The sequence below is a fragment of the Colletotrichum acutatum genome, assembly GCF_030867785.1.
Source record: "Colletotrichum acutatum strain CBS 112980 chromosome Unknown BDZ83scaffold_326, whole genome shotgun sequence".
NCBI classification, from domain to species: domain Eukaryota; kingdom Fungi; phylum Ascomycota; class Sordariomycetes; order Glomerellales; family Glomerellaceae; genus Colletotrichum; species Colletotrichum acutatum.
In genome coordinates this window covers 1-11,582 of record NW_026849320.1, presented here as the reverse complement: position 1 = coordinate 11,582, position 11,582 = coordinate 1, and the positions used below count along the sequence as shown (strand labels likewise).

Sequence of the window (11,582 nt, the reverse complement as noted above, 5' to 3'; positions counted from 1 at the left end):
GTACATGAAGCCCTTGTACATGAAGCCTTGTACATGAAGCCTTGTACATGAAGCCGCGTACCGCAGTGATGCTGGGGGTACAGTATTGCGGGTCATGACGGACCCGTCTTCTTGGAGTGGCGCGCAGTCTTCAGCTTGGCCGCCGGGCTGAGCTGTCTATCATTATGTTGTAGCGTAAGTACGGCGATGATCGCTACCCGCAGTCGCCGGCATCGGTTTGCGGCACATATCGAAAGAAGGCTTTGCTTCCATAGGCCCCGTTCTGTTCCTCTGCCTGAGCGGTCTAGAGCGCTGGGACGACGCCTTGTGTCTCTCCTGTATAGCCCGTCGATGATGCGTTGTCGTTGATCATCAACACAATCGTACACCGTACTGTACGACTTACATTCAGTGACAGCCTGTTGCCGCCTACCGCGGCAGATCCCGCAGCGAATCCCTAACCAAGCTCAACTTTCGTCGGATGGCGTAGCTGCACGATATGGCCCATGTCAGAAGCCGCGCCCGATATTCCGATCGGACAGTCGTGTGCTCCATGTATCACCGTGAAATGATAGGAGAATTCCATCCTGAACTCTTGTGGCCATCTGAACGAATACTGCGCCGATGCGTCGAGTGCTGGCACAGTGGCTTCTCGAATCCTCTAGGAAGACGTAGTACTTGATACCAATCTTGCACCAGCACGGCCATATGGCGGAGGGACGATCTGGTCGTGACATTGCACGCGCACACCATTTGCCGTTGCAACTTCCTGGCCAACGGGTATGGAATAGCTCGGGCTGGTCTTTCCATGCCCCATCGTTCGAACGAATCCTGACAAGGTGCACTCTATGCCAGTGACCGGAAGAAGCGGGGCGAATTGGGCTAGTTCGTTGCTGAATTGCCCTTGTGAATTAACCCGGTTCGCCAATGTTAGCGATAGGTAAAACTTGCCAAAGAGGGCTCGGCAAGCCAAAGCCAAAGACGCATACGACACTAGGGCGCAGACGGGCCAAAACACAGGGGTTTTGTCAATGCTGTCACTCGACTTGCTAGCCGATGAGGAAATAGACGAGCGACGGTATGGTGAGGCAGACGTATCCCTCGCTGCTGTGACCGAGACGATAGCGATGGTGCTCGATCTTGTGTACCCACTATATACTGAGGAGTATGGCTATCTCGGCGAAGACGGACGCCAAATTCTTGGCTAGCGAGCGATCTGGAAACGTTGCAAGGTTGATTGATTTGCGAACGACTGCACCTTAGCTTTGGCCTTGGACGTTCCTTCTCGCCGCCCTAAGAATTTTCTCTGGCAACTTCTTGCGTATGCCGTCCTGACTCAAGCCTTGGAACTCCGGACGAAAGAGTATATCCTTGTGTCTGATGGAGCCACCGTCGTCCTGTGCCGAGCAGGACCAGTACCGCAGCTGTCCGCTTCCATCGAGGCATCCGTACACAGCTTGCCGCTGGGCGCCCGAAGATGCTAGCCAGCCGACTTCTGCGTACCGTAGATGCGTAGGCCTTCCATCGGTACTCTTCGGGGTGGTTTTCGTTTCGCTTTCTGCTTCTTGGGCGGTTGTCGTGAGGATTGCTTTTCGTCGTTCGGCTGTAGTCGGGGACGTTGGGGCTGTTCGGGTCGAGCTGCTGCTTTCGGGACTATGAACTTGTCAGCGCCTGTTCGCTATGCGTACACAATACGTACCTGGCCTTGACCATAAGAAGGTCACGTCGTCGTTGGAGTTGTGGCCCATTGGTGATGTCCTCGTCCTTGTGGATGCCGTGGCTCTTGGCAATGCGTTTGTGATAGATGCTGATGCGCCCCACTTACTAGGCCTCGATCCTAGACATATCACATCGTCGTGATGGTTCCCATTTGAACTCACCGCCGTCGTCCTCGTTGCCGATACCATATTCATCGACTGGGTGTCTGTGGTCTGTGGTCCGTGATGCATGCTGATATGAGGCTGCAATGGGGTGCACCACTCGACGGCTGGTGCTTTCGTTGGGATGGTCAGAGAAGCTCGGACCACGTTAGCCATCCACTGCTGGATCAATCAAGGAAGGCGGAATCAAAGTCTCCCTACCTCCATGCGGTCTGCTTTTGCGGCAATTATGTCAGTCTGAGAAACACTTCACTTCACGCTGTTTCTGAGCGGACGACTACCCATAGAGCATCCTTGTAATTGGCCCAAAGTCAATGGCTCCATTGCTTGAAAGTTTGAGCAAAGGATCAGCGTGACGGAGTACCATATTCGCACTGCACAGACGAAGCGCAGCGGCATGGATCCGCCTGCAGTGATGCTGCGTTTAAAGATAAGCCTTAGCCCAAAAAATTCATTCTTCTTAGCTACGCTACGCATATCAATTCAGAGGAACCGGCATACGTCCTTTCCTTTTCTACCAAACGCACGCCCTACCGCTTCAATCTCGGCTGCTTACGGCTTGCGCCCTCGTCTTCGTCATCGTCGTCGTCCCGTCGCCGTTTCGTACGATGATCAGAGGTGCCGAAACACTGCTCGAGCTTTTGGCTCCGCACCAGCTGCTGCACGATAAACGGCGAGCCGCTGATGTCGTGACCCTCATCGGCGGTCTCCCATAGGCAAATGGCGAGCGACTCCTGCAGACTGGCCACGCGAAACTTCACGTCCAGACGGAAATGACCATCTGGGAACGCCGCCGGGTATGACGCAAAATCACAAGCTACCTTATGGCCGCCGACGCGGAAATACGCCTTGCCGCTCGCGAGCTGCCGCATCAACGCCGTCAGGCTCTCGGAGCGAGCGCTCAGCCGGCAACAAATCTGCCCGCGGCAATCGTACCCCCCGTCGGAGAACAGGTACGGACGCGAAGCATGCAGCTCAAAGACGAACAGCTCTGCCCTCGCGCACAATCTCAGACGTCTCAGGGCCGGGAGGCCTTCAAAGGTGCACCCATCATCTTCTTCATCGTCGAAGCTGGACAGGCTGTCCAATGGCGGCTCGGAGCCGTCGAACTCGACATCGAAGCGGAAGAACTCACCGGATCGACCCACCTTCTTCTGTGCGACGACCCGCTGCCAGTCGTTCTTGTCGCGGTTGCGGAACGCTCGCGCCAGGCGGAGGAGGAAGCAGTCCCGCCACCCGCCGCCGGGCGAGCTCGAGGAGGAGCCAGTGCCCATCGAGGCCAGAAGGCTTGGGTGTGGCGCTTCAGGGAAGAGGGAGGCCACCTCTTGCAGCGCGATCGAGGACGGGTTGTTGGCCACTAAGCCGCCGTCCTGGAAGGTGCCGAGGCCGTCAATGGACCAAGGCGTGAAATAGCTATGGCATTGTTAGCGGCGTTTCGCAGCACTCGGCTGTAGTTATTGTTTGCGCCATCCAATTGTAGGATGGCGAAAAGAGAGCGAGACGCAAGAAAAGAAGGGAAAAAGAAGAAAAGAAGAAGAGAAAGCGAAAGAGAAAAAAGAAGAAGAAGATAAAGGCTGGCACGGACTACGGAGCAGCGGTTGCACATCGGACACTGCAAACCGGATTAACCATCTAGTCACCGGAAGCCACAGGCCTCCCGTAGAATCACGCGGGAAAACACAAACATCTCCCACAAAGCCACACGACCCCCATCGGCGGCTGTCTTCAAGAGTTCATAATCTATACAGTCCGTCAGCATCGGCTCGCGCGCTTCGAATGGCCTCGACGGGAACGGAGACAGGGACGGAGACGGGGAGACTACCGCGATCGCCGGCCCGCTGGCCAACTCCGTTGTAGCTGGTGAAGATGCAGGCGCTTGCGTCTTGCACGGTAGCAACCGTCATGCCAACCATGGCACCCATCGTGTCGGCCGCCGAGTAGTCGGTGATGCTTCTCCCGGAGCCGAACATGTCTCGCAGAGCCTTCTCGATGTGCCGCGACGGGTACCTGCTGTCGAATAGAAGCAAGGCTGCGGCACGCACAACTGTGGCAAAGAAGGGGACCCGCATCATCAGTCGTATGAGAGGGCCTATGATGGGAACGGACGGAACCCGGCGAGGCGTGAACGCGTGGTTCGAAAGGGACTCGAAGCGGGCGATGCACTCGTCCACCGTCCACCCGTTGATGCAGAGGGCGCCGGCGCTGATGGCACCTGCCGCGATCGGTCAGCCAGGGGAGTCGCCCCCATCTGCACCTGCAACAACGACAGCATCCCGCGAAATACCTGAGCTCGTCCCGAAGACGACGTCAAAGTTCTGCTGTACCGGATGGCCGGGCAGCCCGATGTCGTCTTCGAGCTGCTTCAACACCTTGAGGGGGTACTTGCCCCGCGTCCCGCCGCCGTCGATACACAAGACCCGCACCGACGCGGTGTCCGGCTTCACACGTATCTGCATGTTAATGTTTGTCCGCAGAGGATACACTCGGCCACTTCGATGAGCCACGGGTCGGCCGCACTTGCGACGCCAAACACCTCGACACAGTTTAGACAGTGACCGTGGCCGCACGCGGGAAAGACCTGCGGAGCGCGCCGCAGACAAAGGTAGCATGTGCTGTTGGACTTGAGCTGGACCCAGTCCTCCGTGAAGGCGGCGACAAGCTGTCGATGCAGCGACGCTGAGGCTTGGCCCGTCGCCAGCTGCCGGAACATACGGGCCATCTGAGCCTCGACCATTTTGGCGAACTGAGACGGCAGGAGGAAGTCGGTGGATCCTTCGTGCGCGAGGACGGCGGTGCCGCAAACGTTGTGGCACACGTCCTTGTAGAACATCTGGAAGACGTCGCGCGGATCGAAGACTGCGGGCCGTCAGTGAGGACCAAAGGTGACGCGTGCCCGTGAACGTACGGTGCATGTTCGGAGGGTACTGGTCCAGTATGAAGCTGGAGGCGATGACGGGCACGGCGAATCTCTTCAGGTCGTCAACGGAGTCGCAGTGCGTGAGGAACCCTGCGAGGTGCGCCGGCAGATCCGCCGCCACCGGGTTGTCGAGCCGGGAGACGGCGAGGAAGTCGAGGGGCGGCGCGCCGGCACCGCCGACGTGCTCTGTGGCGTGGCGGAGAAGGCCGGCGAGGTGGGTGGCCGAGAAGAGGCAGCTGGCGAGCACGCGCTCGACCCGTTTCGTCTCCGTCATGTAGGAAAGCTCATTGCTGAGTATGTCCCAGCGCAGGGAACCAAGGCGGCGTCGCAGGGACTTGGGCGTCTTGTTGGCCAGGCTGATGACGCGAATGCCGTGGAATCGTTCGGACACGTTGGCGCTTGTCCGATTGCGGACGGACTGTAGCAGGCGACTTCGTGTGGAGTCCTCTTCTTCGCCGTTCACGACTACCACTAACCAAGGCCGCACCGACGATGTGGACGGCGTACTCAGATTCAGCCACGACGCCAGACGCTGGGCGACGGCCTCTACGCCGCCGATATCGTCGGCAAAGAAACACACAGCATCAGCAAACGGGAGAAGCATGCGATTATAGACATGATCGCCAGCTTCTACTGTCGTGGGCAGGATCGCGGACGGCATCGCGGACGGCATCGCGGACGGCATCGTGGACGGCATCGCGGACGGCATCGTGGACGTGATGTTCCCACCGTGAGAGATCGACAGTGGCCTTGCTACGACTTCATGGCAAAGCGTAGATTTTCTCGGCCTGCCGAGCCGCTTATGAGGCGGGATGTCGGCATCGGCAATCAGCGTCGGCCTTGCGCCGGACGCGCCGACAGAAGCCACGTTAAGATGGATCTCGCCGTGGCCCCGGGCCGTGTTGGGCGCGGTGATGTACACACCGAGTCTTTGCAGGGCAACCCGCTTGGCCGTGTTTCCAATCAGCACGAGAATACTCGGGTATTGGCCATCCGGGCGTGGCAGACCGTCCAGCAGTCTCTGGGCACGACCCGAGCTTTCGACGACGTACGCCTGGTCTTTGGTGGCCACGCGCAGCCAGCCAGTGTGTTTACAACGGGACATGTTGCGCACTGGATCAGGCACAGCTACACCGGGCAGACGAGGCGTGTGTCTGTCTTATAGGCGGTGGCAGAGAGCAACCTGAAAGCCAAAATGGGCGGGGTGAGTAGACTCTAGGCCCGATACCATGAATAAATCTATGCTCGTCTGCGATCCCTTATCAATGCTCTAAAGTCATTTTCGTCCTATTATTCGTTCAAAGTCAAACTTAGGTCCAGCCAGCTTATACAGAGGGAGCAAATTGTGTACATAGAGTGCAGGAGCCGGTTCAGTAGGCGGGCCAACAGTGTCCGCTCGGGCAGCGGTTCCTTACTCTGTGTCCCACGCCTGCTCCTGGATTACGCTGACACAGCCTTCTCGAAACACTCCAATGGCTGGAAAACTCCTCCATGCCTTTCAGCGGAGACCATCATTTTCGTACTATATGAAATGTACAGCTTTTCGCCGTGTCATGCACGGTAGATATTCTTTCCGTCCTCGGCGCAGGCAGTGGCACTCTATTGTTTGAGGTGGAAAGGGGTGAGATCCATGGCCACAGTCGAGTCTCAACCGCAAGAAAGCAAAGAATATCGAATAGTATGAATGCAAGCAGCAGCAGTTCTCTAAAGTGAACAGCATCCAGTCGATGAAAGATATCTTTAGGGCTCATGTTGAACGTTAATTCTACGTGAGCTGCTGAGACACGGCTTATTTTTCTTCCCATTCCAAGTTAACCTGTTGCTTCACCCACCTGCGGCCTCACCGTACGCTACATGAACTTGGTTGCATAGCCACAAACACCCACACGCGCTCGTACTCTCCGCTTCGGAGTGAGTCTCGCTCTTATATAATACTTCAAATCGACAGCTGACAACTTTTACCTATCTCGATGCCCAGATGATACACAAGGCATCATTAGGAAAAATCGGTGTTCTCCATTCCCATGCCCCTCGACCATGTGACCGGGAACTAGTTTCTCCGTCATGCCGACTTCAAGCTATTCTTCTTCCGTTCCTTCCCCGCACTTTTCCTACCTAAGCCGTGGTCCACTTGTCCACCTTTACCCGATTCAAATTGACGAGCTCCATCTGACTAGTCATGGATTGCTCAATCTGTGATCGTAGCTTTGCACAATCGACCGGTCTTATCCAACACTATCAGGCTAAGCACCGAAATGCCTACTGTGGGCGGTGCGAACGTGTATTCAGCCAACCCAAGGGTCTCCAACAACATCTTTCCAATTCATCTAGTCATCACAGATGCGATGAGTGCCTCTCGAAAACTGACTTTCCGTCCGCAGAGCAATTGCTAGACCATCGAAAGCAGTGCCACCATTACTGCGCGCCCTGCAATAGGTTATTCGCTGCTCAAATCAGCTTGGAACAGCATGAGAACACTGTACACAATGTATGCCGTGATTGCGGCAGGTGTTTCGATTGGCCTGATAATCTGAGAAACGTACGAGATACCAATCCATTAGGTTTCATTAGCTAAATCACTGTCCGAGCAGCACGAACGGATTCATGCGCCCAAGAACATTCCATGCGCAGGGTGTCGAAGCAAGTTCGACCGACATTCGGCTATGGTCCTCCACCTCGAAGCAGGGTCATGCCCGTCGGGAGTTAAGTCCGAAGACGTCGACGACATCGCAAAGGAATGCACACAGTCTCAACACTATGTTTCGACTGATCCTGATTTCGACTACTGTTGTCCTCAGTGTCAAGTTCCCTTTACTTGGATGAGTGGCGTTCTTCAGCACGCAGAAAGCGATGCTTGCGACATAGGCCTAGGAAGACACTCTCAACTAGGAAAGTTCCTACATTTCCTACGTAGCAGGATTTAGAAAAAGGCTAGTGACAATGAAAGACCGTTTTTGTTTTCGTCACCAGCTGAGGTCCAAAGTCACCACCCAAACGCTTTTTCCCTGACCAGCAGTGATCCGTCTACTTGGCCGAGAAGGTCCGCCATTCTGCCAAACCCCAGGTTCAGCGTCGCCGTAGATACATCAAACATAACACGAACCTTTTGTTACGAAGTACTTTAGTAGAAGAGTAGGACATGCTTTTAGCCGTTCGCATAGACCAAAGTCCGGCCTTCGAAAAAGCGTAAATAGTGTAAGCTGCCTCTGTTTTGTCACTTGTTGCTATATACCTGGCACACCACTGCTCAAATGAAAGGCATCTGAACCTTGCTTATCTGCATAAATACAAATTGCAAGGACGGGTGAGAACAGGTAGATGAGATGAGGCATAACCCCGCTTCTGCCGGGAAGAGAGGTATTCCTCAATCAAGCACAACAATCACTCTTTTATCAATGAACCCTAGATGCATTGCATTGAATTGACATCCGTTATCTATTAAATCTTTCTTTCGAATCGCAATCTTTCTTCACGGATCCTGTCGATGGTCGCGCAGCATGTTTCATGTCAGGCCCGATCACAGCTTTAAGGTCGCCTTTTCGGTGATGTGTTTATTCCCAGGCCAGCTTCCCAAAGGTTTTGCCACTCTGCAAACAAGCCACTTTGATCATGAGCCCTGCATTATTTGGTTTTTTGTGATGGAATCGTGCATCGGGCTCCCTGTGCCTAGGCCGTAGATTCCTCAAGATCGGTCTCAGCGGCAGGCAGCAGAGTCCGCGAGGACCGACGTTAGTGGATCGCGAAAGCGTCGTCACTATTATCATGTTCAGCAGCTTTCTGGAGTTGTCTGCCAATTCCTTTTGCCACGGACATATAGAAGACACAGTGATTAGAAGCTAGCATTTGAATATCTCAGCATCCTGCTGATGAGAAGATCGCAATTGCATCTGCGACGTAACGACGATCTGTCGCTTCGGCTAAGTAGTTGTGTACATTGATTCTAAGTCGCACTCAGCGCAGCTAGTCCCCGGTAAACGGAACAGAGATAGCCGTCTTTTGAACTCTGACATTGCACCTGAACACTGTTTGATTGATAGCTGCCTATGCATGACTATGGAGGGGAAAAGCCACTGAGGCTTGGTACCTGGGGAATAATCGGAACCATTTCGCGTCAAACTGGGAGACCGCATGCTCACTGCAGGCTGCTGAACGTGTAAGAAGAAAGGTGTGGTTCTCCGGAGCCTTGCAGTAGTCTGAATGAGTACATCAGCTTTGTCGAGAAGTCACGAGAAGACAAGGCCAAATTTGACCATGATGAAGGATGCTTGGCGTTAAATTGGAAGTCTAGGTGGAAATGGCACCTGAATGACAAGTCGTAGAACACCTAGGTCAAACATGCAACAGATCACATGCCTCTGGATTTAGAGAGGTGGGACATCAGTGTACATGACTGGAGCCAACTCGACTATATCAATGTGCTGGCCGTAACACAATGGTGCCCTACAGGTGGCTTCATCTCCCGTGGAGTAATCGGATTGACTTTTGCCAGGATCGTTCTGTGCTTGGAGATGCCAGGACGTCCATGGCTCAGCTGTCAGGCCTCCCATTGCACAGGCGTTTCCGACGGCGGACCAGAACCCACTCCCATGCTCGTCAACATGGGAGCAAACGCTGTCGGGGCGCATAATGGCAATGTGTCATTCACGTCTGTCCAACAAAGTTGTTGTCGGCCACAGAGGCAGCTGCAGTAGGGCCAGTGGAGGTAGCGCCCACTATCCAGGTTCCAGGCCCATAGCGGATCATGCATGTGCTCCAAGCCATCTTGCGTCGAAGTAATCGGCACCGGCGTTGGATAATCGGTAGAGGTTCCGCTTCCAGGCTCGCTGCTCTCGGGCGACGTGAAGCCGCCGTCAAATGACCAAAACCCACCGTCGCCGCAATCACTTCCGGACACATTTTTCTTCGAGTGATCCTGCAAAGTGGGCGCGCAAGACTGAGCAGGTGATGCGACGCTGACCTTCCATCTGAATGACCCCTCTGCCTTTTTCCTGCGACTCGCTCGGCGATCCGTTCGGGGCTTACGCGTTGGTTGGAATTCCGTCAACCCTGCCTCCGCGAGCTGCCAGAGGGAGCCTTTACGTTCCACTCGTTGGAAGGCCTGTGCGACACAGATTACGACTTAGCAGGAAAAACTAGACCGTCACAACGCTGGCGCAACTCGCTAGCGTACCTTGTTTACGCTCAGGTTCGAACGAACGCTGTTTTTCCATCCTTCGCCTCCCTTGTTGGCTCTCCTGGTGTTTTGCTCAAACCAATGGTAGAGTTCGCCTAGCCCCATTGCCTTTGTTTCTGTGCTGTGGAGTGCGATGTAGATGAGTTTCGCGTACGTCATCTTCTGCTCGCCTTCGTCCAACCGCGTGTCAGCGGTCGGCGATGATTCGATGGCAGTGTCAGGAAGGCGTGGGAAGGCCGGATCCACGCTGAAGCTGTGTTGCGGCGTGCCATTTTGTGCTGGCACTGGTTGCGGCTGGGATTGCTGGCCACGATGACCTGCGCTCTCGTCCTCATGAGATGTACGGTTGTGTGGTGGTCGAGGGGATCGAGGAGACATGCATTCGGAAGGGAGGGGAGACGTGCGAACATGGTCCATCAGATCGAGTTGCTTGCTGCTTGACGATGGGCAAGCCCTGCATTCAGATCAAACAGTCGAAGCGTTCAGCTACACTCGTGAGCGCCAGTGAATCCAACAAAACCACATGTTTGGCAAACGCTTTCATTTCGCGCTCTTATCCGTAAGCCAGGGCCTGGTGTTCTTCCCATTTACAGTCTCCCAGTCGTCGGTGGCATGGCATCCAGCGCCAGAATGAATTCCCCCCAATAGATGGACGCACTTTCTTCGCCGTGCGCCTACTGCGAATCAGTTGCTGTCAGAGACCCATACTGTAAGCAAGAAACCACGAGCTGCTACGGATTTGCACCGCTGAACAGCGCTACGTTCTGCTCCGTCGGCGGTGGGATCCAAGAGTGTATCTCGCCGCCAAAGACCTACCCTTACGTCAGACGAGAGAGTTGGGGCCATCTAGGGCGGAAAGCCGAATGTGAATGTCATTGTACAGGGGGCTCACGGGCCACGCCGCAGCCAGTGGCCGATTGTTGCTTCTACGCTGTTATCGGACGTGTGGTGGAGAAACCCACCCCCTTCCCGGGACCGAGACCGGGCCTCGGCGGGCTCGCCTCCCACAAAGTTGCAGGGGCCCATTCGACTTCCCTACCGGCGGCACTTTTTCAGAAAGAACGGCCACCGTCGTACCGGTAGGCGAACGGCCAAAAACGGCTGCGGCTCCAAGCGTCTGGACCGGCTAGGCGCAACGCAGGACGGGCTCCGCCCGCATTGCCGCGGGAACATGGCGGGCTTTGGGGTTCGTCAATCACCATTCATCCCATCGCACAGCATGCAATCTACGGTCTACATTTCGCGCCGACAGGGCCAGCGTCACGGGCGCCCGAGGAGCACTGACAGTCGCTAGCATCGGGTCGTCTTCAACTTCCCTTTCCACTACTCTGCCGTCTGTCGCTGGTTTGGTGCCAGAATTGCATTGCGGGAAAGAGACCGCCTGGGGGACCACTCACGAAGCAGGGATTGGGGCTGCAGCTCTACGTAATTGAAGGAGAGACGGGCGAAATTCAGGTGTTCACTGCACCAGAAAGCTAGGCGAGATCTCATGGCCCATCGGAAGCACCGCCCACCAAAAGGCCCGGAGGTTTGCACGAAGAAAACATCATCACAACATAAGGCCTCGGCGGCAATGCGGCCTCAAACTGTAGCTGGAGTTTGGCACCCTGCTCGACGTAATTTCTGGAACATG

General features: G+C 55.3%; 4 protein-coding genes across 4 annotated transcripts; 1 reads left to right on the top strand and 3 right to left on the bottom strand.

Annotated features, from left to right (window-relative positions):
- Window positions 1-2,389: 2,389 nt before the first annotated feature.
- On the bottom strand, window positions 2,390-5,881 carry BDZ83DRAFT_759072 (uncharacterized protein; the record flags this gene model as incomplete). The annotated part of the gene is made up of 5 exons (XM_060515132.1): window positions 2,390-3,272; window positions 3,606-4,071; window positions 4,144-4,297; window positions 4,351-4,715; window positions 4,765-5,881. 5 exons carry the CDS (start codon window positions 5,879-5,881, stop codon window positions 2,390-2,392), a joined length of 2,985 nt encoding a protein of 994 aa, XP_060357088.1.
- Window positions 5,882-6,765: 884 nt separating this feature from the next.
- BDZ83DRAFT_645470 (uncharacterized protein) lies at window positions 6,766-8,177 on the top strand. Its single transcript, XM_060509848.1, has 2 exons — window positions 6,766-7,315; window positions 7,368-8,177. The coding sequence occupies exons 1-2, from the start codon at window positions 6,956-6,958 to the stop codon at window positions 7,698-7,700; spliced, it is 693 nt and encodes a 230-aa protein (XP_060357087.1). The 5' UTR covers window positions 6,766-6,955; the 3' UTR covers window positions 7,701-8,177.
- Window positions 8,178-8,787: 610 nt separating this feature from the next.
- Window positions 8,788-9,425, bottom strand: BDZ83DRAFT_645469 (uncharacterized protein). Its single transcript, XM_060509847.1, has one exon. The coding sequence runs from the start codon at window positions 9,399-9,401 to the stop codon at window positions 9,138-9,140; it is 264 nt and encodes an 87-aa protein (XP_060357086.1). The 5' UTR covers window positions 9,402-9,425; the 3' UTR covers window positions 8,788-9,137.
- On the bottom strand, window positions 9,418-10,327 carry BDZ83DRAFT_658544 (uncharacterized protein; the record flags this gene model as incomplete). The annotated part of the gene is made up of 3 exons (XM_060511040.1): window positions 9,418-9,488; window positions 9,799-9,874; window positions 9,947-10,327. 3 exons carry the CDS (start codon window positions 10,325-10,327, stop codon window positions 9,418-9,420), a joined length of 528 nt encoding a protein of 175 aa, XP_060357085.1.
- Between the last annotated feature and the right edge of the window lie 1,255 nt (window positions 10,328-11,582).